General features: G+C 42.8%; 1 protein-coding gene across 2 annotated transcripts in view; it reads right to left on the bottom strand.

Moving 5' to 3' along the window:
* Positions 1-3448: 3448 nt before the first annotated feature.
* The window catches only part of YIPF3 (Yip1 domain family member 3), a 63300-nt gene continuing 39364 nt past the window's right edge, over positions 3449-27384 (bottom strand). For both annotated transcript variants that reach the window (XM_069236258.1, XM_069236259.1), the window contains 3 exons: positions 23763-23876; positions 9274-9397; positions 3449-3968 (listed from right to left, as the gene is read on the bottom strand). In XM_069236258.1, the coding sequence (XP_069092359.1) occupies positions 3838-3968; positions 9274-9397; positions 23763-23876 (369 nt within the window). In that variant the 3' untranslated portion in view covers positions 3449-3837. The remainder of the gene's footprint in view (positions 3969-9273; positions 9398-23762; positions 23877-27384) is intronic.

The raw sequence follows: 27384 nt of genomic DNA, 5'->3' as shown, positions 1-27384 counted from the left end.
CTGGCATGAAGCCTTTTGAGGGCGAGGGAGCGACAAGTTTTGTTCACAAATCTCACAATAGCATTTCTGGGATTTAAATAAAAATATGATAAAGATTTTGATTAAAGAGGGTATTTGGAGAAAGGAAGTAAAGTTCACTGAAGCAATGTTGGCCCCAGCGACATACGCTCATACATAGGCTTAAAAATCAGTTGGCGGCGTTCACTCCCCTCCTGTGAACTGACAGAGAAAAGCCATTTAGTGCCACAACTCCGCGCCCATGGTAGGGTTTGGGCAACTTAAAGACTAAGCGAAACGGGAGGTCTGAGTTTTGGGCTTTTTGCATGAAGCATGAAATGCATCTAAAACCGGTTTCAAGACCTCTTCAGGGCAAGTCGTTTACCTTGTTTGTAAATTTACGATCGGAATGAAAGGATACATTCAGAAAAGTATCATGCATATTATTTACTCTGACCGCTGGATAACTAAAAGCTGAAATAAAATTGTAGCGATACTCTTCAGAGTCCCCCTCCTTGCTACACACATTTAATGCCGGATTTACAAAACGGCTTCAGCTGTAAGACACTTGTACAACGCGGTGGAAACACTGGGACCGATTCAGCAGGCCATTTGGGTGCGCATTTATACCGACAAGTGACTTCGCTTACAAGTAATAGGGATTGACATAATGTGAACTTGCCCCCCTAAATCCATTCATTTTGGGATCTGATGACCTCCCATCTTTTCAGTTTGCCAAATATCACTTCCTAACTTGAAGCGTGCAATCTTTTTTTGTTCATTTTAAAATTGGGCAGCATTTTAATTATTTAAATCTTGCATTTAAATTATTTATTTTTGCTGGTATCTTTGGGAGCCGCATTTTTCCATTTTTTGCAGGATTCCCTCTGTTCCCGTCCACTGGGCTGCTGCTGACCTGCTTCCCAGCTATTCCCTCATCAGTCTTTCTGGCAGCCACTCACAGCCACTGGAGGCAAGTATGCGCCACAGGCGGACTTACAGCAAGACCGTCGGCGGACGCCAAAAACTTTATGAAGAGTTCCTCACTTCCTTCAAAACCAAATGAAAACAAGATTCAAGTGTTTACATTAAACATTCAATCTACACCAGGTGCAAAAACACCTGTCTCCCAATCTCCCTTCTGGAATCACATCCCTATTCGAGGAATCTCAGGATTCTCCTGCTATCCAGGTTGGAGACGGGTTCTCCCAGTCATCCCTGCCTCACATAATCCTGTGGTTGTCTTATAGCCTTGTCCCTCCGTACTGTACTCAACTACCCCCTTACTGCAACATCCTGTGAATTCAAGGCTGCGTTGGTCACTCTGCCCCTCAAGCATTATCTCATCCTCAGTTTATGCCCAATGTCTCTCCAGCTGAAAGGGAGCAAGTCTTGCTGACAACTATACCTTTCAATCTTAGCACGGTTTGCACAGGGCTTGGGTAGACTTTCTTCATCGCTGTGGAACAAACTCAGTTCTTGTCTGGGACTCAAGTTGGACAACTAGTTGCAACAGTGTTGTACCAATTCTTCACTGTGAACGCAAGGTGGCCTATACCAACTTACAGATTGGATTTGCTTTGCTGCCATCGGACTGCATGAACCATCTCAACTTTTTTTTTTTTTTTTTTTTTTTTAAATCAGACCGCGAGCAGGCAATCAGCATTCTTCCCTTCACTTCTGGAAGCAGGCTGCTAACCTGAGGAGTGTTTCAGGGTTGCTCACTGTCACTTAAAGTGCACACTGAAATGCTAGCTGAGCTTACCTGGTTTGGTTTTGCGTCTGCATATATGTTGATGACATCCATGGGCTCCAGCTGGATGTGAAACTAGGTGTCACAGCATTAACATTTCAGAAATATTCAGTAGAGGAGTGAGAATGAACAGATGAACAGCTGAGGCGGACTACGGACAAGTCAGAGGTCGGTGGCAGCGTGGATCCATGGGATCCCACACTTCAGGAGTTGGTTCTCCTCCAAGGGTGGGAGGAACCTGGGGTTCAAGCTCGACTCCAACCGAAGATTCAACAATTTCCTATCACCTTCTGTTTCAGCTCTTGTGCAGGGGTCTTCCATCTGGCATCTTCAAGGAGGGTCTCTGCCACTACCACTTTGGAGAACACAAGGCTGGGCCACAGCACTTAGGCTGATCTGAATCTTCTGACACAGTTTCAAAGGATTCAAAGGGTCCGGAATGGTGCTGTCCAGGGGACGGATGCCATTAACTCCACATCCTCAACACTCTTACTTGTGCTGTCTGCATCGGCTCCCTATACCTGCCAATGTAACATTCAGTGCCATGCGCATTATCCACTGAGAATGCTTTTGACCTTATCCAAGAATTTTAGTGAAGAAACAGCAAAAAAAATACATTGCAGTGTTAAAAGTGAGTTCTGTGAATCAGGACCGCCTGGTTATACCTCACCTCACCGGTCAGGGTGGAGGCACCAGCTTTTTCCCACTGCTCATCCCTGCCTTTCTGAACAAACAAGTCTATAACCCACTTAACATAGTTTCTGGAAGCTGATGCCACAACATGTTCTTTACAATATGCAGCCCCCTTTGAAATTGATTCTTCAGTGATAGGGCGTCAATGCGAAGGCAGGGAAAAGGGATCTCTGGTGCAGAGCTGTAAGAAAAGCATGGCCACGGTGCTTTTTACCTATTTTGAATGTCCATGCAGTAATAACAATGCTCAATTATTACTCCCTAATTATCCCCATTTGATTTTCATTTTGAACTGTAACAAATAGTATTGGGTAATTGAAGTAGGGTTCTGCTTGCTCACAACTGATACCAGTAGTTGTTTATACACTGCACAGGAGCCTTTTACGTTACATCCTATGCACTTCAAAACGGTCTAGCAGTAAATCTACCTAGATGTAGGATACATTCTATTGAGTATATCTTACTCTTCACAGAGTATATCTCACTGTTCGTAGCCAGGGACTGATCATTAGCGTTGCACACGCTCATCATATGCTGCACAGACGGAGATCAGTCTCTCATCTTATACTGAAGTTACTTTACGAGTACCGTAAGCTCTGATGGAGTCTCAGCTAGTCCTCACATCAACAGCTGCACAGACTCTGACACCAACATTTCTCATGTAACCCTAAGCAAAGAGTCCAAGTGTTACTCCTCAGTGGCTTCGCCAGTTCCTTTCATTGCAAAAGACCCACACACAAATACCAATGACACAGTATGAGTGAAGCAAAGTGGCGGCTCACCACAGTGTCTCCTAAGCCAGCGAGCTTCTTGTTGGGAAGAGCAGTTCTCTTGTGTGAATGAGTGATCTTACACTGGACTCATCCGATGGAGAAAGCCAGTTCACTTATGAACACCGGCCCCTAAACAGCATTTATAGAAAGCTGCACTGAATACAGAAAATAAAACACAGCAGTGCGTAGGAGGAAATAGGCTGAAAACGCGGTGGAAAAGAAGGTCCCATGATCACATCAACATCTTTTAATGAAGTGTGGAGTTCATGCCTTGCTGGAGTACAATATCAAGCGCCCAGCAGTGGAGAGAAGAACACAGCTAGGAAACACTGCAGACGTTCACAAAGTCCAGAGGATCACTCCTCCACGGGATCTGTGGAGGGCCAGGGTCAGGCACGGAAGAGAGAGAGAGCGCGCCCTACAGAGCGTTCCCTCCACACTACCACCTCTAACATACAATCTAAAATAAAAATAGCAGAAAACATAGAAAAGGAAGTTGTGTAGCAAATATATCCACTCTACTGAAGTTTGACCCAGTAGCCAGCAGTGTCAGTGTGACCATTGTCCGATCCGGCGAAGGACGCAGAGTCTACAGCCAGAGTCTGCCCTCAGTCTCTGTCCTCAGTGGGTCTGTGCGGTCATCACCAGGGCTCTCATGGTTGCATTCAGTATGGGCGAGGAGACCACAGGGATATCTCTGGCCACTCTCTGAAAGGGGGGCACATTCGGACCTTCTAACGTGTCCAGGATACCTAGATGCAAGAGAGAATAAAGTAAGTTGGGGAACGTCATGTAATATTTAAAGAAAAAAGATAGCATGAGATAGACTGGGAAATAAGAAATTATGATTAAAAAACATAAGGAGACAGGAAGATTGAAGGCAATAGCACTAGAGATAGAATGGAAGAAGGGAAATTGAAGGCACAACTCCGTCAAAAATGAATTTAAGCTCATGAAGGTGCAGCCTCGATTTACAGCAGCGTTAACAATGGAACCTGGAGATCTTGGTTTCACTGAAGAGCCCAGGCACTGACAGCTTCACCCACAGCCGCCGTGCTCTGACGGCAGAAAGCGCCTGGGTGAGGAGAGGATGTTCCCGACTCCACACTACTGCTCCTCCGTCACGCCAGAGCCAGAAAGGGGTTTTCTGTGGGAACTAGACCAGAGGAACTCACTGATTTCCGACCAGCCACAAGACGAGCAGCAGGAGGACAGGATTCTTGTTGCCGTTCAGCCCAAGCCTAAGTAGGCAGATAAGGACAGACTGCGGAGCCCATCAAGGTTGATGGAGACCAGGCCCACCACAAGAGAATCACACATGTTTTGTTTTCCCATGAAGGGAGGCCGGTTCATGTGAGATGCCGCTGGTAAAGTCAAGGACAGGGAGGTAATGTTATGTGCCTGTTAGCAATATTTATCCTGGAGTACCCAAGTTTTTCTGAGTCGAGCATCCAGCAGCACAGTCAGGGCATCAGAACTATGCTGTGGTGATAAAGGTGAGGTTGGTGCTAATGTCCCGTGGCACCACGTACAGCACACTTATTACAATCACAACAAAAGGGAAGTCTAGGACATCACAATACAGTCCCACTTCAACCCCCGCCCGCTATACCAGTGTTAGAGAATGATCATTTGGTAATAGTGGGAGAAGCACATTATTCATCACATTATCTTCAAATATATAGATTAAAATAAAAGGAACGTTTTCTGGCGGGAAAAGAATGACCTTGTGTTGTACTTACCCTAAATGCCAGTTGTGTAACTGAACTCCCAAGACAACACTCTTTAGCACAACATTTTTATTGAAAAAACATTAACACAAGCTCGTGTAAGCATCCTCACTGCTCTCTCAACTCTTTGCACCAACATATACACAAAGATAGATTATACGTTTGCAATCACTTCAAAATGGCATTTTGGCTTTTCCTGGCTTAGATGTCCTACAGGGAAAACTTTCTGGGGCTTTTAAATGTTCTTTTCTTGGAGGCTGGGAAGGGCGAGTGAAGGCCGTGCGCGTATTTGGAAGGTCAGGACGAGTTTATCCCTCTGCGTGGGACTCTAACTGCTAAACCACCATCACAATCGGCTGGGATAGCAGAGGCTGCAGCAATATCACCTACAACCCATTTCTGGAAACAAGCATTGAGGGACCTATGAGGAAAAGCTCCTGAGATGTCCGCCTCATCCACATACAGCGGAGGACCACAAACGGCGAGTATAAAGACCACCTACGCTGAGGTGATGCTCCAGAGACTGGGGAGGCGCACTGATGCTAACTGCGCAAAGGACCTGGGAGGGGGCAAGCAGGCGCCTGGAAAGAAGAGCTGCTCGCCCAGAAGTGCAGAGCTCTGCTAGGCTTCTAAGTGGCCTGGACTCTTAGCTGGACAGAGAAGGGTCTCTGGTCACACCTAAGGGCTGAAACTCGTCAGTACTGCTCGAGTGAACATCCCTGTGCAGGGCAGAGGAGTGATACTGTCAGACAGACTGAGCATTGTATGCGGTAACCACCGCAAACCAATAAACATGTATAGGTCACTGGATTGAACAAAAAAGTGGAGGTTACAGGGCGTCCTGAACACGCCCAAGTAGCCTTTCTAAACTTCAGAGAAATCCCATGAAACCAGAAGTGAAAAGGGAACAAAGGAACCAAAAATGTGTCCAGACATTAAAAGGGGTTCCAAGTGTTTTTTTTTCCTGTACCGATTCATATTGGGGTGGTTCGTTAAAAAAAATATAGATTTTATTTGCCAAAGCTTTGCCTCACTTTGTTTTGGGGAATTTTAAGATTAATCTCAGCATTTCCTTATTTTTTCAAACTTATTCATGGGGTAACACTCTGGTCAGTAGCTTGTGATGACACAAACACCAGTAAAAGCATGGACAAAAATGAGAAGGCCTTTCCGAGAGATCACGAACTCCAGAAGGGCATAAATACAGGACGATTAGTTCAAAAACTCATCAAAATCACTCCAAGGCGTAAACATAGGAATATCAACCACAGAAGAAAAAACTGAGACGGTTCCAATATGTTGCAGTTCACAGGCACATCCGTGAGGGAGATACTAAGACTACTTGCTGTAACCTTCGTGACACCAATTTATCTTCCTCATCCCAGTCTCAACACTTGTTGCACCGCAGCAACAGGAGTTTAACTTCCCCCAAAAGTGAAATGTTCCGCCCTTCCTGGGAGGAGAGATAAGAGAGTCCTCTCCCAAATTACTTACTGAGGCAAAAAGCAATATATAAGGTATTAAATAAATGAATGCCTAACACTCTAGGCAATCAAGGAGAGAAACAGGCATAGGCCGAAGAAGAAAAGATTCAGCAGAGTGACGATTATAGTAAATAATCCAAGCATTACCCATTCACTACCTCTCCTCGTTCCACTCCTAACTTATAAAGATTTAAAAAAGAATAACATAAATTGATGTAAAAACACAACCAAACAGTACCCGTAAATGTAATTACAAAAAATGCTGTCATTTATATAGCAACTGCTGATTAGACAGCAGATTCCAAAAATATTTTAAGCTTCTACCACATGAAATCTATAATGACTAAAGACAGTATTCAGTAAAGCCCAAGTGGCTGCCCTGCAAACACGAACAATAAAAACAATCTCAGGAACTACCCAGGAAGCAGCCATGCCTCTCAAGGGTGGTCTGAATCCATCTAATAAGAGAATTGTATGACCTCTCTTGATGGAGTCAAAAGTCACAAAGATTTAGAATTACGAAATTCAGAGGTATGCTGTAGGTAGATCTGTAAAGCCCTTTCCCAACCTAAAGAATGCAAGGAAACTTCAAAAATTGACAAGGGAGAACGAAAGACCAAGATAAAATAGTTCAATCGCCTGATTTAAATGGAAATCGGATAATACTTGGAATTAAAGGTACAAGAAAGATTTAGAACTATGGTCTCTTTGTGGATGATGGCTGTTCCTTCTCGCAGCTTGTTGGTGGGGTCCTGGTGAGTGATTTTATATCCGCCAGGGATCGCTGTGGCAATGTCTGGGGCCGATGTGGGGTTGATCCAGGTCTCCGTGAGGAAGACGATGTCGGATGCGAGGGTGGCGATGAGGTCCCATAATTCGGTGGAATGCTTGCATAGTGAGCGTGTGTTGAGAAGGGTGCATGCGAGTTGGTGTTTTTGTTCAGGTGGTGTCTGAGGTGTGTTCGGGGTGGGGCTGGTCGGTGGGCTGGAGTGTGTGGTGTAATGGCAGAGGTGCAGGTAAAAGGCCCTAATGTGGAGTGCGAGTCAGTGCGGTGGCAGTGTTTTTGCGGCGTACAGGGTTGAGGGTGTGGAGCTTGGCGATGGTGTATTTTCGGGGGGAGGGAGGGTCAGGAGTCGTGGTGCTGGGCGCGGTCCGGGCACAGATGGGTTTGCCTTTGGAACACTCCTGCTAGGAATGGTATAAAGAAGAAAAGTGAAGTGGTAATGTGTGTTAGCACAGGAGCTACATAGAAAAAAGACTGACCTGATGGCTGAAGTGAAAGAGTTCAGGGGATACCATTTGTGTCCATCCAAAAGCACAAGAGGGATAACTAGAAAACCTTGAAAAGGTTATCAAATATCAGGGCTTTTAGTTCCCAGTAGAGATACTAATGTACAGCCTTTGCAATTTTAAATGTATGCGTGTGGTAAAATAAGGAGAACACTGAAGTTAGTAAAGTCTTCAAACTACCAATAAAATGAGCATATGATCAGTTAGGATGGCTATAGGGATGCAATTCTAGTTGGCCCAGACTGCAGAGGCATCAGCCTGAAATCTGTGTTTCAATGATCGCAAAACTAAAGAAAGCTACAGCCTTTCCCCTCAGTAAAACTTGGTACTATACAGGAGGGGTTGTCCATGATTTTGCTATAAGAGACAATGTCTAATGTGCTCACAGCCTATTTAAAGGGCCTGGTCTGGTCGAGTCAGTTGTGCGACCCCCTGGAAAGGTCATAAATAAGACACACTTAACATACCCTATTGAAAACTCAGTTCTCTTCAGTATGCTAATTAGGTGTTACAGCAAAAATCTGATCAGACTAGCTAAGAAACAAGGTTGACATTAGGAGAGGGAATCAAGTCAAGTCCATCGCCACCTGTGGGAATAGTCTCCCATAACCTTTCACCTCCTCCTCCTCTCAGTGTGAGGAGGATTGTTTATTGGAGTTCTTTTTTTGGCCTCACTGGCACAGCTTTCGCAATATTAATTTAGTCAATCACGCTTGTACAATGCACTTTCAGCTTGTTTAGTTGCCTGTACGTAAGCTTGTACAACACACTTTCTAGTTGGACTGCTTATTTTTTGGGGGGGGGGGGGGGGGGGGGTTTCGTAGAGGTTTGTATTATCTGTTGTGTCAGTTTTAATTCTGCCCCTCATGAGTGGAATGCACTTATACAGCGACTATTTGTGTGTTTTTTGTATACAAGCACGCACAATGCACTTTTTATTTGGGCTAAGGATGTGGGGGAACCAGGAGAGGCTTGACTCTCCCATTGTATCAGTTAGAATTCTTGGTCCTATAACTGGTTGGATGAAGTCATTGGTAACTAGGGGCCAGATGTAGCAAAGGGTTTTACCCATTCTGTGTCTATGGGAAAATGTGTTCGTACATATGGCCCTAGGTGTGTATCCCAAACCCTGCTAGATCTACAAAAATGTCACCAGTTACTAGAGGAGATTTGCTAAATGATTGTTGTATTTGTAAGTCCAAAATTTTGATTTTTACTGGGGTTTTTTCTTGATTGTATGTTTATGGTTTTATTTAACAAATACACTTTATTTACTATTACTTCTACCTCGTCTTAGAACGCAGCATTCTATTTTTTCATTTTATTAATAAACTATGCTGCTGCCTTATTTTGAAGGAAGCTAAACATTCCTCCCCGTTTAACTGAGAGAGAACCAACACAGATAGCCATTCACAGCTTCACTGGAGATCTTCTTAGGATCAGCAGTGTCTACTCATAAAACTCAAACCCTATAATACGTTTTACAAAAACAATAATGGACTTTCAAGCACACATGCTCCTCATCACTCCCACCCTACCCTGACGCAGCTTACCTTCCACAACCTTGTGGTAGGCGAAGTGCAGGTACAGAAGGAAAAGCATGTGCAGGGCTGTCAGCGTGCCGCAGAGGATGAGCCGCTGGGTGTGTCCCACTGTGCGGGAAAGCAGGACCGCAATCTGCAAGAAGAGGGAGAAACGTTATTGAAGCAAGGAAAGGAAGCAATACACCTTTAGTACTAGTAATGGCTAGTATTAGGTACACAACAAGCACTCTCACCATGGTAAAAGCCATAAAAGAAAGACAAATGAAAAAAAGAAAAAAAACCTTTTACTGGTGGATGTATGGATGTCTGAGAATCATGAAGCTGGTCAAGTGGAAGGAGTAACGTACCAGCCAAAGCAGCCTCCAATTTCAGTCTTCTGCCAATCTCTACTTTGATACATTAGGAGACCTAACAACACAACCGGCTCCGCTAATTGGATCTTAATGCTGCTTGGTTGTGTGAAGTTTTGTTAGTCTTAATCAGGAAGCTCCAAATCAGCAGCTAATCTGAGAGAATGCTCAGAGTGCCGGCATGGACATCACACAATGTCCTCAGGCAAACAAAGCAGAAAATTCGGTGGAAGGCTATGAGAGAAGCAGTAACGTTGGTGGTATGTCATGATACAGCATGCTTACCAAACTGCATCTATCGACTCTGAGACATGCACCTCACTGGCATCAAAAGTGAGATCTTTGGGGAGGCGCGGGCAAGGCGAGCACCGAGTAGGGTGCTGATTTGTGAGGCTACAAGATGCTCTGAGACCCCGCCCCTTGGTCTGGGTTTGGTTGAGAAAACTGAGCCAATGGAGAGAAGGTAGTTCCCAGTTTCAACTGATGTGGGGCTCATGGGCCCTAACTGTGGCTGTTGACTTGAGCTGGGCTGGACACAGGTCTGAGGGCAGGCTCCTGCGTGGAAAGGGGCAGGGTTGGATCCCTTGGGGACCACAAGTGCGGCATGCCTTACCACTGTGGCACCAGAGACTTGGAGTACGAGCCCTCTGGAGGAAAAAGTAGAGAATAGTGACAGCTAGGTAAAAGAGTGCCGCCAGCCAAGGTGTCCACAAAGCATTTTGTGGTATTGGAGGAGGAAAAGATTTCTTAGGAAACGTAGCCGGACTGATGGAATCTCCTGGGGGGGGGGGGGGGGGGGGGGGGCTGTTTGATTTACTGGGAGTCATTTGATAAAGCTCAAGGAAGAAACCGTCTCTGAAGATTGGAGTTTGCCTTGCGTGGGGGCTGTCATGCCTTGGTCGCCGTGCTTTAGGATAGCAGTAGACTGATCGGAGCTCTCTAGAACCGTGGGTCAAAGGATGCAAGTCCAAAACAACTGGTCAAAAACCCTGCATGACATACATGCTTATCTAGAACAATCCCTAAATGAGATACACAGGGTCATTGAAGGCTTACACGAAAACATGCATCCATGAACTGTGGAGCGAGATAGCAGACCAGGGGCTGTATTATGGAATGTTTTGCACCTGGCGTATACAAATGCGCACTGTTTCTTCTGTGCTCAGCCCATTTGAAAGCCTGTTTGTGTGCAGTATTATATTGCTGAGGCACAAAACCTGGACGATCTCTCTTCACATCATGTCTGCATTAGCGCCGGCCCAGAGTAAGCATGCTGGTGATTACGAAGAAGGGCGCACACTGACCCACAGCCACAACTAGCGCCAGCGCAGCATTGTGCAATACGGGCCCTGGAGAGTAGAGTACACGATCTAGGGTGAGTAAAGGATGAAAACTCTAAAGAGCACACACAACTCTGAAATAGATAACACCTCTGAAAGAACAGAACTTCAAACAGCAGAGGGACATAAAGATATAGGAGGTCAGGGAAAGGAGATCCAGCATGAGGTAGAAAGGCAGACCCCGTGTACATCCCACACACATTCAGTTTACTTTCCCATACTGCAAATGGGATAAACTACCCGAATATGAATCAACTGTGGAGCTACATTAACAAACACTACCCCATCAATATTGGGCCTCTCTCCCCAAAGACCGCAGGCAGGGCAATCCTCTGAAAAATAAACACAGGAGGAGAAGTCAAAGTTAGGCGAGGTAGGGAAAGATGGTTCATTAAAATCCAACTTACTCTGCATACCGATTCCTATACCATTCTTAACAAATATGCTCCCAACAGATGCCAGGAGCCCTTCCTCAGATGACTATTACATGACCATAATGGGTGCCACAAAAGATGGCATTGGAGCGACTTTCAGCTCGCCCAACCAAGACATGGACACAAAAAATCATACACAGCAAAAGGAGCCATGTCTGCGGCAGTTAAAAGAGGGGTAACAGACCTGGGCTTGGAGGTGCCTGGAAGACCCCCGAACCTGGAAGAAGGAACACTCTTATTCTGCCTACAAGCACGCCACATACTCACACCACATACACCATCTTCTGGTTTCACAGTTGCTGCTCCGCAACCGCACATATCCTTTTGTTTGAATTAGGCGCTTTTGCAAAGGGTCTGGAGGGTGGGTACGCACCCCACCAAACATCATGCAGGAGGATGTGGATGGGATTGCAGTGTCCGGGTATACAAGGCAACAATGCTAAAAGCGACTGACTGGTCTGATAACAATGCCTTGTTAGATGGGTCACTCAGCATTACAATATGGGGTGCAGTTAAGGCAAACCCTGTGTGGCAGAAGTCAGCATGGAAGTAGAACAGTGTAGGATAAGAGAGCACTGGAGGAAAAGCTCACTCCAGAGACCAGAGCACCAGAGTTGCAAGACAAGCAGAAACTATCTAACCATGCCCAACACTAACTGGCAATGCTCAGAGGGCACTCCATAGGCCAAAGGGTCAACCAAACTGAAAGTCCACTACTAAAAATAGGCCAGGTCTTTTATAATAAGGGAGATAAAAAACAGACCCTCCCAGCCAAGAAACTACATTAGCAAAGGGAAAAACCAAAATTACAAGTAAAAAGGTACAGGACGACACATCGACAATTAGGCAGTGCAACAAGCAGGACACCTTCAGGGCACACTTCCAAGCTCTCTATGAGAGGAATGTATAGAGGACATGGAAGGATACTTCAGACTGTGTGAATAGACAGCTCCGTGAACAGAGTTAAGGGGCTGAACTCCCTGGAGGTCCCTATAGAAATATTAAAGATCCAGAAAGACCTCAAACCCACGGCGCCAGTGAAGACCCAAGGAACTGACAGATGTCTGGTCTCACTCTACAAAAAATGTTTTACATAGCTAAGCAAAACAGTTGCAGTTCTATTCTACACATTTACAAATAGTTTGGGCCTTAACCCGCCCACGTACGAGGCAGATATCAAATTAATAAACCTAGAAAAGAGACAGATGACAACAGGCCAATTGCACTGCTGAATACAGAATACACACAATTTATTTTTTACCAAGATCTTGCCCAAACCATCCTGAAGCATGCTCCACTTGATAGAACCTATTGCAAGACGGCTTTATTATTAGGCAGAGACAAGTCACAAATACCATCGGGTGATTGGCACAATGGATGGAATAGGTCAGTAAAAAGACTAGCTTATCACTCCTGCTGTCTCTTAATACAGAAAATGCCTTTGATCGAGTTAGCTAGTGTTTTCTTGAGACTGTCCTGGACAATCTGTATTTGGGCAATGAAGAGATGAATCCTGGTCGGATACAAGTTACTCACTGCATCAATAGGAGTGAACGAACAGAGGTGTCCCATTTTCTCCATTTTCAGGGACAGAGGTCAGGAAAGCCAACTCTCCTCTCTACTGTTTGCTCTTGTAGCAGAGCTGCTAGCAATCAAAAACCGGTCCTGCAAAGTGTAGGAAGTTTCGCTCTGTATATACTACTTCAAAGTAAGAAATAGTGTGCACAGAGTCCAAGGGTTCCCCTTAGAGGTAAGATAGTGGCAAAAATAGATAATTCTAATGCTCTATTTTGTGGTAGTGTGGTCGAGCAGTAGGTTTATCAGAAGGTAGTGTTAACCATTTGTTGTACACACACATGCAATAAATGAGGTACACACACTCAAAGACTTACTCCAGGCCAATAGGTTTTTATATAGAAAAATATATTTTCTTAGTTTATTTTAAGAACCACAGGTTCAAGATTTACAATTAATACTTCAAATGAAAGGTATTTCACTCAGGTACTCTAGGAACTTTGAATAATCACAATAGCATGTATAGGTTTGGCAAAAATGGCAATAAGCTATTTTAAAAGTGGACACAGTGCAAAAATCAACAGTTCCTGGGGGAGGTAAGTAGAGGTTAAGTTCACAGGTAAGTAAAACACTTACAGGGTTCAAAGTTGGGTCCAATTTAGCCCAACATGGGGGTTTAAGGCAACCCCAAAGTTACCACACCAGCAGCTCAGGGCCGGTCAGGTGCAGAGGTCAAAGCGGTGCCCAAAACACATAGGCTTCAATGGAGAACAGGGGTGCCCCGGTTCCAGTCTGCCAGCAGTAAAGTACCTGCGTCCTCGGGGGCAGACCAGGGGGGTTTTGTAGGGCACGGGGGGGGGAGGGGCTGGAGACATACAAGCAGACACAGAAAGTACACCCTCAGTGGCACAGGGGCGGCCGGGTGCAGAGTGCAAACAGGCGTCCGGTGTTGTATAGGAAGTAATGGGGAGACCCGGGGGTCTCTTCAATGATGCAGGCAGGCAAGCTGTGAGGCAGTGTGCATGCGCTGAGTGAGGGGTCCCTAGGGTGGCATAAGACATGCTGCAGCGCTTAGAGACCTTCCCTGGCATCAGGGCCCTTGGTACCAGGGGTACCAGTTGCAAGGAACTTACCTGGGTGCTAGTGTTGTGCCAATTGTGGAGACAAAGGTACAGTTTAGGGAAAGAACACTGGTGCTGGGGCCTGGTTAGCAGGCCTCAGCACACTTTCAAATCATAACTTAGCATCAGCAAAGGCAAACAGTAAGGGGGTAACCATGCCAGGGAGGCATTTCCTTACACAAAGGCTTTATGGGCATTACGTTTGGAGAACCTGAACACAAAGTATGGCTCTTTGCCGAGAAGTTCTGCTTTTGCTGATGGACCCGGGGAAGACTCTTCAGCGGTTGTGAAGATGCTAGACCAATCTGAAGCGTTCTTCAGGTTTAAGGTTAACAAATATCACTCATTCCCATACCCCCCCCCCCCCCGGCACACTTGCAGGAGCCGATATATATATATATATATATATATACACACACACATATATATATATACACACACACACATTATTAAACACACATTTTTAAAAAAACACATTAAAAAAAAAATGTATAAAATAGAAATTCACTTAAAAAAAAACAACGATTACAGGGACGTTATAGTTAGGCTCACATTTTAAATGCACTATAAACGAGGGATGGGGAGAATCAATGGCCCAGTGTATAGTCTCCCTATACTAACATTATCAAACAAAAAAGGCACTGTTCCAAAAAAAAAAAAAGGAAGAAAACAGGACAAAGGGACTGCTAATTTCCCAACAAATTACGGCACTCATGACATCTTTGATAACATTGATAATATCAATGTAATATTTGCAGTAAAATGTTTGACAAAAAAAACTGAGCATGGCTGGGCCGTGAATTATAGTTACCTTAGGGCACAGGGTATAATTACTTGAGTTAACTATCACAGGTACATTTCTGTGGTTTTGTATGTTTAAAATGTGAGTCCTATTATTTGAAGCAAGAGCCCTCACACACCCAATGAAGTGGTTCATAGAGCTGATATTTAGTAGATTCTTTCATCATTCCTTTTTACAGTCCCTACATACTTTTGAGAGACAACTGGCTACACTTTCTTTTAGCCATTTATATATATTTTTTTCGCCAATCTTTGTGTACTGAGAGGTTGTTGGTGGCTTGCCAGGTCTAATATTATCCCTTCCTGGTTCCACCTTCCCGTGGGTGCTTGACTTGATTTTTCACTGGTCATTCTTTTACCCCTTTGCTCTGGACGATTTCTTTGGCAACAGGGTTCATAGAATTGATATTCCTTTGATTAGAGACTGGGGCTACTACTTCCCCTTTCCTATCTATGCTTGACTACCGTGGATGATCCACTTTGTCAGTTTTATGGGGTCCAGAGGTCTCTTTATCTTCTTTTGGTATGGAGTTTGACGCCCCTTTTTACACAATAACAGGCATCATCATCAACACATCGCTTTATTCGGTTAATTTGAACCATCAAAGCAAAAATCACACAAAACAAAGATTAAAATGTAAAAACCGTAAATATCTTACATTAAAAAATACATAAGAAATATAAAAACACAAATACAAAAATCAAGGTGGTATTTCTCTTCACAAGATGCGTAGCTACCTAGACCCTGTTCCTCAAGTTAGCCAAAGTATCATCCAGCAAGATAACACACTAATCATAGGGCCTCATAGTAATCAAGAAAAAAAAATTAAGTGGCGAATTTGTATGTACCATGCAGCCGCAAGAAACTTGCCGATTGCACAGAACAGGGGACAAGAAGTATCCCTCATCATAATCCTTAAGGCATCCATACAACATCTGATCCCCATGTTCTTACAAACTGGGCGTAGCCACCTCTGACGAGCAATCCTATACGCTGGGCATATGAACATAAAATGCACAATGGTTTCAGAAGAACTGCTACAGCTCAGGCATAAATAATTTCTCGGAGCAGAATCCCGATTATTACAAAAAGATTTAAGAGGTAGGCATCCGTATCTGAACTGAATATACAAACTTTTGCTTAATGGATCAGTAATAAGATCCAAAAACAGTTCAAAACACGGATGCCACTTGGTGTCAAAAAATTGAGAAGTCAATCTGCCATGAGACATATGTAGGAAATAGTTTCCCCTGACACATGCCCAATAAGCTGTTTTTTAATGATTCTTCTGCTCTTTCCTTAAATTGTAAGGATAGCTCCAGTAGTTACTAAGACCCAGGATATGGAACCATTTTGAGATGTGCTTAAACCAAGGAATGGTAAGCACGTTGGGTCTGTCTAGAATATCTTGGATGGATTCCTTATATGTAAGTAGCTCAGGAGTAGTCCAAACACGTACCCAGAAAAGCAGCGGTCTTAAAGCTATAATATCTGTGATAAGTGCAAGTCCGAGGTAACAGGCATATATGTCTTCTGTTTTTACTGTTATTAGAATGTTTGCATCCGTCTCCAGGCCCGTGGTATCCTATGGAGCCTATTCCATATTGGGGACGGTAAGCGCATGTATGTCTTTAGTGCACGTTACCACTGAGAATGCTAGCACTGTGTGTTCCCCGTAGTGTCATCTTTTCCTTTTGGAAATTTATGAATGAAATAGTATGTTCTTTTTGGGTTATAACTCTGTAACCTATGTTTACTGTACTACAGGTTGAACTCTAGAAGTGACAAGCCTGAGGTGTACTTGACTTTTGTAAGTGACTGGAGACATTGAGACTGATAGTGTCAGACTACAGGTGTCTTTGTGTTGGATAATAGGAGAAGTATTGATTTGTTTGGTCCTGAAGAAGCATCACTGGATCCGGATGGACCCCTGAGACGTGAAACATGTTGACCTATTAAAAGGGAATGCAAGGTAGTCCCTCGCTCCCTGCTTTCTCTAAGCATTGCAGAGAGTGATTGAGTATTATCTTATTCCTTACTCCCTCTGTTGTTTTAATCTTGGCCAATACCCATTTTGGATTAATAAATTTGCTGCCCTAAGGTCGGTGTCTAGAGCCAATTTTAGTCCTTTTTTCTTTCCTCTTTTCTTCCCGTGCCTACCCTTGAGCTGTTGGCAATGCACCATCGAGAAAAGATCTCCGGCAAAGAGCCCCCCTCGTGGGGTGCCGGTCAGACATTGCAGCGCCGGTCTGACGAGGAGCAGACCCGATGATGAAGCATGACATCCATTGGGTGTGTGAGGGCTCTTGCTTCGAAAAATAGGACTCACATTTTAAACGTACAAAACCACAGAAATTTACCTGTGATAGTTAGAGTGATCTCAAGTAATTATGCATTGTGCCCTAAGCTAACCATAACTCACGGCCCAGCCATGCACACTTTTTTTGTCAAACATTTTACTGCAAATATTACAAATTACATTGATATTATCAATGTTATCAAAGATGTCATGAGCGCCGTAATTTGTTGGGTAATTAGCAGTGCATGGTGAAGGCATTTCAGCCCCGTGGACCCCATCTCCCGGGGCCCAGCATTAAAATATTGTTATATTTCTCTGCACTGGGGACCCCATCCTCCAGGACCAGGCCTTCTAAATTTTATTAGGGTTATGGGCCAGCCAAGCCAGAGATAACAGCTATGGCCCGGGAGTGGGCACCCTGGGACATAGCAGAAGCTTGCCCAAGGAGTTGGCGGTCCCCAGGGTCATCTATGGGCTGCTTGAGGGTGCAGCCTCCCCCATATTAATAATCGATTTTGCCCCTGGGTAGGTGGCAGTCCCCAGGGCTGGAGAGGGCTGGTGCCCCTGCATTTATTTAGATGATAGCCCCAGTCTTGAAAGTTTCAGGGTGATCTGCCAAGCTGGGGCCGTGAAAAATGGGAGCCCCAAAACGTGTTTTCCCCATGCATTTTCCCATAGGGATTTTGAACACAACTATAGCCCGAACCACTGGACAGAATTATACAAAATTTGGCACAAAGTTAGCTCTTGATCTGGAAAAAGTGCTTTTTGTGATTTGGTGTAAATCCGTTCAGAGATTAAAAAGTATAGCTATCTATGGACGCAGATCCAACTGTCCCCGTGATGTTATGTGATCGGCTGCCAACACTTCAAAAAGGAGGTGTTGGCAGCCATCTTGGGACTCGACTTTAGCTGAGTCCTACAAAAAAAAATAAAAAAAGAAGGGGCCAGGGTAGGGTAACTCTAAGCCCCTAGCCTTGGTTTAGAGGTCCCTCACAGACCCATCAGGGCTAAAAAGCACTTTTTCCTAAATCTTGGAAAAATCAGCAGATCCAGATTCGTGGATTTTTTTCCTGAGATTTAAGAGAAAAAAAAAGAAGAAGAAAAAAAGGGTGGTCCTGGGGGCATTGGGAGATTGAAAAAAAGGAGGGGTGTGCACGGGGCCCCTTCCTAGGGCTTCTATTAGCCCCGGGGACCACCACCTACCTGGGGCTGCCATAACATAATGAAGGGGGTACGTTGCAGACCGCCAGCCCGAAGGACCGCCATCTCCCTGGGGCTAAATTGAAAGGTTGGGGGGGCCCTCATGGAGCCAATAATAGCCCTGGGGACTGCCACCCCCCAGGGCCAGCTCCTGCTATGTCCTGGGGTGCCCACACCCAGGATTTAGCTGTTTGCTCTGACACTCTGCTTCCAGTGGGCGAGAGCTCTCAAAGGTCTCTCGCCTTGCTGGTAGCAGTGTTTTCATTTCTTTCCTAGTCCGCAGACGTGGGCATGGAAAGAGATGAAACAATTGCTTTTGCAGACAGGGAGCTGCATGCTTAGCAGCTCCTTGTGTGCAAAAACAATGCCAGCTTCCGAGGGAGGGAGTCGGCTGGGACCATGGGTCTCCCTTTAAATCACTACAAGTATGCAAATAACCTGAATGCTCTGCCCGCTTGGCCCCACAATGTCCATCTTGGTAGTATGCAAAGGTCTTCCTGCTTTCTACCAGGATGATGTACAGCTTACCAAGACACGAGGCGCCACACACTCATATCCAGAGACACCCTCTCACACCTATTCTCATACCCAGAGAGACAGGCCCTGCAGCAATAACTGCGACAGTACTTGAAGTAACGTATAGTAATTAAAATGAGTTTATGTAAAAAAATAAAATTAAAAAAAAAAGACATAGAAATGTACCCAAATAACCAAAGGTTACAGGGACGTTATAGTTAGGTTATGAATTTACTTGTACAAAATCATAGAAATTCACCTGTTATAGTTAGAGTTATCTCAAATCACTATAACTTGTGCCCTGAGGATATTGTAACTTGCGCCCTAGCTATGCACTGCTAATTACCCCAAATATTACAGCAACCATGACAACTTCTATAACAATTATTAAAAACACATTTTAGTTAGGTATGGTAATATCTTATGTTACATTTAAAAAGAAAACCTCAAATTCAGTAAAAAAAAAAAAAAAAAAAAGAAAGGTTAAAGTCACATTCTAGTTAAGTGAAAATGTCTTTTAAAATATAAAACATTTAAAACTCTAGGGGCCAGATGTATCAAGCTCCCGGTTTGCATTTCTTAAATAGCGAATTTTAAGAAATTGCTATTTAAGAAATGCAATATGGGATGTATGAAAATTGCGAGTCGGTAATAGCGATTCCTTAAAATTCGCTATCAATATTACCGTATCGCAATTAGGGAATGGGACTCCATTTATCCCTATGGGCCTGTAGGCCCATAGGTGCGAATGGTTTAGCATTACCTAATTTGCGAATTCCAGTTAGGAATTCGCAAATTAGGTAATGCAAACCCCAGGGTGCTGGGGGCCGAAGGCTCCCCAAACAAATATTTGTGGACATGTGAAGCTCACACATGCCCTAGGGGCATGTGTGCGCTACGTCATTTTTAAAAATGCATTTATAATGCATTTTTAAAAATTGTACATTCTTACCACCAAAGTGATTTGATGATAATTGCATTTCCTAACCCAATTCACATTTAGGAAATGCTTGATACATGTGCTTTGGAAATCGTAAATAGGAATTCCCTATTTGAGATTTCCTATTTAGAGAATCGCAATTTGCGATTCCCTAAATGGAGTTGCAATTTTAAGGTATCGCTATTTTTGCGATTCCTTAAAATTGCACTGAGAATTCCTTTAATAAAACATGAAAGGCGATTTTGCATTTGCAAACGGTGGAATTTTGCGATTCGCACAGTTTGCGAATTCAAAATCGTTTGATACACCTGGCCCTAAATCTACTGAAATTCTGCAGTTAATCTTTACTGAACTAAATAGAACTTATGTCGCCACCGTGTTCTGATTATGACCTCACAGACTGGATCACGCATGACATGGTCAATGACATCACCGATGACAACACTGGGCATGGTGGGGGCACAAGATCTAGTTAGCTCAGTAAGATATAACTGATGGATTTCAATGTTTTAGTTTAAAACTGGCATTTTCACCTAATAATAACATCACTTTAGCCTTTGTGTTTTTTCACTGAATTTCTGAGGCCCTTCTCCCAAACACTCAGAGACTGCCACCCCTTGCAATTTATAAAGATGGCCATCTTGCAACTGGACACTTAAACCAGCAACCATTTTGTCTCTCCAAATTGCATTACTGTAGAATCACTGTTTTTTCCCCACACAAGGGAAGGTGTCTGGTTGCAAACTTAATCCAGTGTGGTTGACATTAAGTAAGGGGGGGGCGGACGAGAAGAAGAGTTGTTCTGAAAGAGTTATTGTTAGTAGACATAAGGAATATCAAAAGAAGTTTAAAGCCAGGTATAATGCCAAGAACTGTGTAAAAGCTTGTGTTTGGCGTGCGGGAGGCACAGTTTTGGTTAAGAAGCCAGGCCTAGTGTGGAAAGGCACCTCTAAGTTCATGGGGCCCTTCATCATACAGAAAGTTAAGAAAACTGTTGCCATGATGGACACTGGAGATGTTTGGAACATGTCAAGATTATTGGAGATCAGATTTGAAGACCAACATCATTCTGTGAATAATCAAATCGATTTCCCTCACGTTTCAAAATGTATGAAGTTTCTTAGAACTTGGGTTATTTTGAACTTGTTGAATACAACAATGAAATGTTTTTACAATCTTGTTTCTGCTCTTTAACTTTCTTGAGTGATGTCCAGTCTTTCTGCTCGTTCCTTTTGCATTTCTGTTTTGTTTTCTCTACTGGTCATTTTATTTTTCTAATTGTTTGGGGGTGGAGGGGGTGTTTGGTGGGGTGCGGTGTGTTATGGTCTCTGTTTGTGCTATGTACCATAGACCTCACACTGCTCACTGAAGCTAGTGTATGTCATTGGAATCTATGTTGTTGTGGGTATTCTGAATTTGACACTTGCTGGTGGAATGAGCTGTGAAATGGCTGGTGGTTCCTTTACTTCTGATCTACAGGAATAAACTGTTACCTTCATCCTGGAGTTCTGGCTGGTCAGTAAGTGATGGAATTTTAACCTACTGGCAAGGATATGATGTACTTTCACTATGAGATATTGGGAGGGGATTATTTTTTCAAAGCTCTGAACACTAAAAAGGGCTAGCTTTTCAGTAATAATTGCTTAGAACAGTCAAACCAAGTGATGTTCTCTGCAAAGGAGAAAGGCGGACTTCTTGAATAGTTATGGAACACAAGAATAAAGTCATGAGCTGAGTTTTAGTCTAAATCCCTTCTGTAAGATTTTCTGTTCTCACAAGAAGAAAACTTGCTACAAATTGAAGTAGCAAGTTTCTGAGCAGGTCTCAACCAGTGATTTACTGGTGCCACAAACACTCCCTGGGATGCCTCACCTGACAGCATCCCATTTGAGCTCCCCTTTTTGCCTTCAGGAAGCACCGAGGAACAAACGTATTCTACCTATTCCTAAACTAACCCTTATCTCCTCCAAAATAATCCTCCATAGACTTCTGACTATTACTGCTTCATTGTCCTTCCCTTGTATGTTCTTTATTCTATACATTTCTGCATAAAATTGTGTTGTGCTTCTCATTTAACTGTAACTATGTAAGTGGAGGTTTTTTTTAAAGTGCTGTACTGGTAATTGGAGAAGGAATGCAACACAGAACCATTCAATAATTAGAATAAATACAAAGTTGTAGGGATTCAAGGCTCTTCACCTTATTTCTTTGGATGCATTGTTTCTGGGGTGCGGTGTAATGAGCTTCGGTTATCTGTTTATTGGTATAAGTTTTTTACGATGGCTGGTTATGCCTCCCTGAATACCCAAGTAGCTTTTCTCTTGGTCCGATCTAGGTTTTCTCTGCAGAGATACCCAGGTAAGGAAAATGTTTTTGTTTGCTGAAACATGGGTCAGTGTTGAAACCAGTATAGTGCCAGGACTTACCAAAGCAAATATGAATCCCAGCGGCCATGCATTATTTTTTCTGGATAGAAATAGATAAAGAGGTTAATAATTGTATGTGGGCAGGTAAGCAGTATTTCAGATTGGTATTTTAATGGCCTTGATGTGAGAAATGCTACTTGATAATAGTCAAAGACAGAATAATTTAATGCAATAGAAAGCAGATTGAGCAAGTCAAGGTTGAAACCCCTGTCAAAGTCTAGGTAACAGCCTGTAATGTTGATATGCTAGGAGGCACAGAAAATTGAAACATACATCAGAACAAATTTATTGTGTTTTGTGGATCTGAGGCACACATTGAAGTCTCCCAAAATCAGGCCTTCTGTAAGGCCAAGTAAATGAGGTAAGAAGACCAGGGAAGATCTGTAGACAGCGGTGGGCTAATGCTTACTGCTAGTGGACTTGTAGATGATTTTAATGGAAATAAGATACTGCCATTTATGAAGTAATTGTTAAGTCAAAGAGTAGCCTTAAACACTGTTCAATGAAACAAGCTACTTGCTGCTGCAGATTACGTGGAGTCTATGGTGGGGTGTTGAATGAATGAATAAATGCAAGTGGCCGTTAGTTCTGGCTGGTTACTGCAGGGATCAGTAGTAAGAAGTGACAAGGTAAAGTTGGAGGGGGCAAAACATCAGCCTCTGTTCCATGCAGGAACACACTTGATGCAACAAGAGCAGGCGTGTTGCAGATGAAGTGCTTAGTCGCCCTTGTCTTTACCATGCACATATTCCCCGATGAGTTCTTCTGCCGTTTATGGGCAATTTTCCCGAAAGGATGAACTTCAGCACCCCTAACTATTAAAGGTGTGTAGATCTGCACTATGGACTCCTCCTTTGTCGATCTATGTGAAAATAAAGAAACCTATTGCTCCCACCCGATTGCCCTGAAACCATTACCATGAATTTAATTGTATTATGTTAGTCAACTCTGCTCTTTTTATTCAGGGATAGTATTAATAACTGGGGAAGGTAAATAACCTTCTACATCTGTTAAAAAAAACTGAGTTGGACATGGCTAATCAACTACTCCCACCCTCCCAAAAAAAAAAAAAAATGGTGACAGTTGGTCAATTGTTTTTTTTCTAAATTACGGGTGTCTCCAGTAATATAGATTTTTTCAAAACACACTAAGAGCAATTCCCTGTACTCCACAGACTGGCTCTTCCCATCAAGATCACCGGCTTCATGCGCCAAGAACTGATTCGCAGAAAGTAGTCGCAAATTGCAGACTGACTTTTTGTGAATAAATTCAGATTTTGTGAACTGACTGATCAATGGTTTGCAACCACAATTGCGATCACAAATGAACATTCCTCTCAGACTCGTAAATAGAGGAAGAATGCCCCTGTCACTTACCGTCCTATTTGCAATTCAAACAGGGTCGTAAAAGCCCTTTTATGAATATAAAAGAATTTTACAACTGTTAAAAAGGCTTTTGTACATGAAGAAAATCCCTTTTATTTTTACAAAAGGGCTTTGTACAGGAGGGTACTTTTTTGCTAGAAGGCTACCAACAGCCGAATGTTTTTTACCATGCGCAGCGTGGACAGGCCTCCGATGACTAGCCAGAAGAGGTAAAACAGCGAGTGGAAGTGGATGTTGTAGGTGATGAAGAGGACAATGCAGTGTCCGAAGAGTCCATAGCCCTGTAAAAATGAGGAGGAGATAAAGTTATTTGACACTTTGGTAGCCAGAAATTGGGCTTGTACAGTTTATATTAATCTATCCCAAAACAAATAATTGATCTACTTTCAACTTCATCCTACAACATGAATTTTACATACTCTACCACCGTGACTAACACACTTTCTGCTTTATCTTGCACAAGATGATTATTTGTAAACTCCTGTGACAATCCTACATTGGGGACTAGGAAATAATCTCCCCGCCCAATGAATCCTACCCTTGAACAATGACAGAGCAGTCTGACTTCATGCTGAGGGAACTTGTGAGTGGGAGTACCCACCTGGAGGTACCTGTCCACTCACTGCCTTCCCTTTGTCCAATTACTCAGTCTCTTAGCATCTGAAATATGCAAAGACTGCTCTGCTGGTTGTGATTAAGTATGGAAAATACTCCTTGTAAACAAATTGAATTAATAATCTGAAAGTCTAAAACAGTTTTAAACATTAGTCTTTATTAGAAATCATTTTCTAAAAAGAGAAATCAAAGCAAAAAAAAAACTAAAATTGCAGCATCCAGAAAAGTGAGTGATTGTTTTAACTTTTCTTTCTAGGGTATGCAATACGTGCTTGGGTTTAGAGAGCTCAGCCTCAGAAGAAAAGTTTTACCTCAGTTCTTTTTTCTGACCTGTTGGAGCAGGACATTAGAACACATGTGGGTCTTAACTGGATGCTTTTTTTGTTGAAAACAGCATTTCCATCTTTATGTGGAGGTGGGAAATTGTTTTGGATATTAAAATGTAGGTGGTCTGAGCTCCAGCCCTGTGGCTGGGAATTATTCTAAGGATCTGAATCAGGATAGGATGCAGTGCTAGGGGTCACATTTCTCTGCAGACAGCGGTTAAAACAAAGCACAGCCCAATTCTGCATGATTGTTCATTTACATTTTTTAGTTAAATATTCCACAAATCATTTAGTGATCTATTGTAGCAGAAGTGAAAAATGGGGTTCAACCCAAATGTGGAAGAGAAAATGTAGTGAGAATGCTACTTATGCTGTGCTGAGGGGTGCCCCAAACACCTCCTAGAAGTGTGCCCAAACTATGCTGTCGTTGGGAAAGGCTCCTCTAGACGACAGACGAGTTCAACAGATCCATGACTCAAGCAGTTTGAAGGTGAGGAGAAAAAAATACCATTCTGGTCAGGAGTAATATCAGAACAATACACAGTTTCCAAACACAACATAACCTTTAAGATAATCAGTTACTGCTTGGGAGTTTTTACTACTAGACCAGCTTTAAAACTGAGGGAGCCATGTCCATCAACACAATTATATGGAAACCATCTAAGAAATTATCAACTCAAACATGGAGGGCCTGTATATAAAAACAAACTCACTGCTGAGAAACCTGATGCTAAGAATGACATCTCACTAAAATATAAATGTATAGAGAGTGGGACAAACTGGAAATGTATACTGAATAAAGACAGTCCAATAAACAGCTTCCTACTGAACAGTAAATCATTGACCTATGTCTTCTCCAACCAAACAGTCACATTCAGATAACTACTATATAGGACCATATTGTGGCCACAAAACCTTCCCTGGCATCTCCTTTCCTTTTCTCTCTCGTTGTTACACTATATAATCCTTATGCTTTTTTACTTATATACAAGTCAAACATTTGTTCCACTTCTCCCCATCTTGTAATAATGTCCCTACTATTAAGATGCATACTTTTATCCCACAGTTTGACGATTACAGTAGAATCCACATCAGAACTAGCTAAAACTTTAAAAAGCCTGTTTCTTCACGAAACTGACTACCTTTGATGACTAGAGAAATAGAATTTCATAATCAGTACTCTACATTTCTGAAAAGGAGAACTCCGCAGGGCTGTTCAGACTAGATATAGTTTAGCAATCGGTTCATCCGATACGTATTTGACGTAAATTAAGGTAACAGATATGTGCATACACATACATGTATTACGAGGCAAGGTGGGTGCTGGAAGGTGACCTCGGACACATCCAATCTGCTGGACATGGTGTCTGTTCTTAGCGGGTGCTCTTCGGGTGGATGCAGGAAACAGCACCTTCCAAACCAGTTACTGAATGGGTCACAAACATGCACTGGATATACTAATAATTGCTACAATATATTTATCAATTGCCTTGTTATATTTTTAGGTTCATGGGTGTTTTCATATGTTTTATATGTATAATTTATGTATGGTGCATAATATTTACATAAACGGTAATGATACTTTATAGTACTGAATATACAGCTGCAGTAGGTATAGAAAAGGGAACTCTATGGGGCGTTCTCCAATTGTAATTACGGGTAACGGAGTGTGCTTATTGGTCGTACTGCCTGAAAGTCACTTGTAAAGGGGTCTCAACAAGAACTGAGCTTCCTTTGCACTGTGAGAAGAGTCTGTGTCACCTTTTGAGTGCCTCTAGAAAGATTGTGCAAGCTACATTGCTTAAGAGCACAAGTTGAACCATTTGTTTCGACATGTTTACATCCATAAACTGCATGCAAAAATGCTCAACCTGCTACATTCCTTAAAATCCTGCCTTTAAAATTGACCTTCAATGAAACTTCTGCATACTTCCATCTCTTATTTTTTAAATGCACCTCTGCTTTCCTTCTACATGCTTCTCTTGTATACAAATTACTCTAAATCTCATGTCTAGCCAACCTAAGCTCTCTGTAGAAACCAGAACAAGATCTGCCAATTCCAGCAAGCAGTTGCTTCTCGCATGATCACATCTATGTCAATAATGTACCACAAAGAAACTTAAGTGAATGAATGGAGTGAGCATGCAAAACTAGCCTCAATAGCATATGGAGTGACCACTAACTGTGAGCTTCCGAGTAGCGTGCTACACGCCGTATAGAACTTCAATGCCTCGTCAGGGGAGGTAAGCACTATATAAATGCAATTTAAACAATGTAATAATGTTATAAAGTAGTATTGCCAAACATGTGGCATGATATGCAATGAAAATACTTTAGTGTTTTTTCAAACACCAAACTTCTCATATGTCATTCTTGTCACTGCACAAGTATGACAGAGAAAAAAATAGTTATTGTTGGCACTACAAATAAAAAAAAAAAAATCCTTTAATTCTTTACATCAACACCATTAACGATCCCAAACTTTTTTCAAACTAAATGTTCACAAGTTAATTTCACCATACCAGGTCAAAGGAAACGGACATAAAAGAAGTGTGATATAGTGGGTTCCCATTACCTCTACTTCACCAGCACCAGAGACAAGAAGGAGGTTAAAAGACTGCAGCAGGACTTAGCGGTGCACAGGAAATGGACCTATAACGTTTTAATGTTGTCAAACTTCAATTTACTATAACGGTGACTCTGGAAACGTCGCTATATTACACAATATTCATCCAAAAAAGTATCTGAACTAAAGTTTTAAAATGTGTGTGGGAGGGCTGGGAGAAACGCATTTGTTTTTTTGTTGAAGGAGTACACCTTTGAAAAAAACATCTTTCCTACTTTTTCC

The sequence above is a fragment of the Pleurodeles waltl genome, chromosome 5 (assembly GCF_031143425.1).
Source record: "Pleurodeles waltl isolate 20211129_DDA chromosome 5, aPleWal1.hap1.20221129, whole genome shotgun sequence".
Classification (NCBI taxonomy): domain Eukaryota; kingdom Metazoa; phylum Chordata; class Amphibia; order Caudata; family Salamandridae; genus Pleurodeles; species Pleurodeles waltl.
This window is presented reverse-complemented; position numbering and strand designations above follow the sequence as displayed.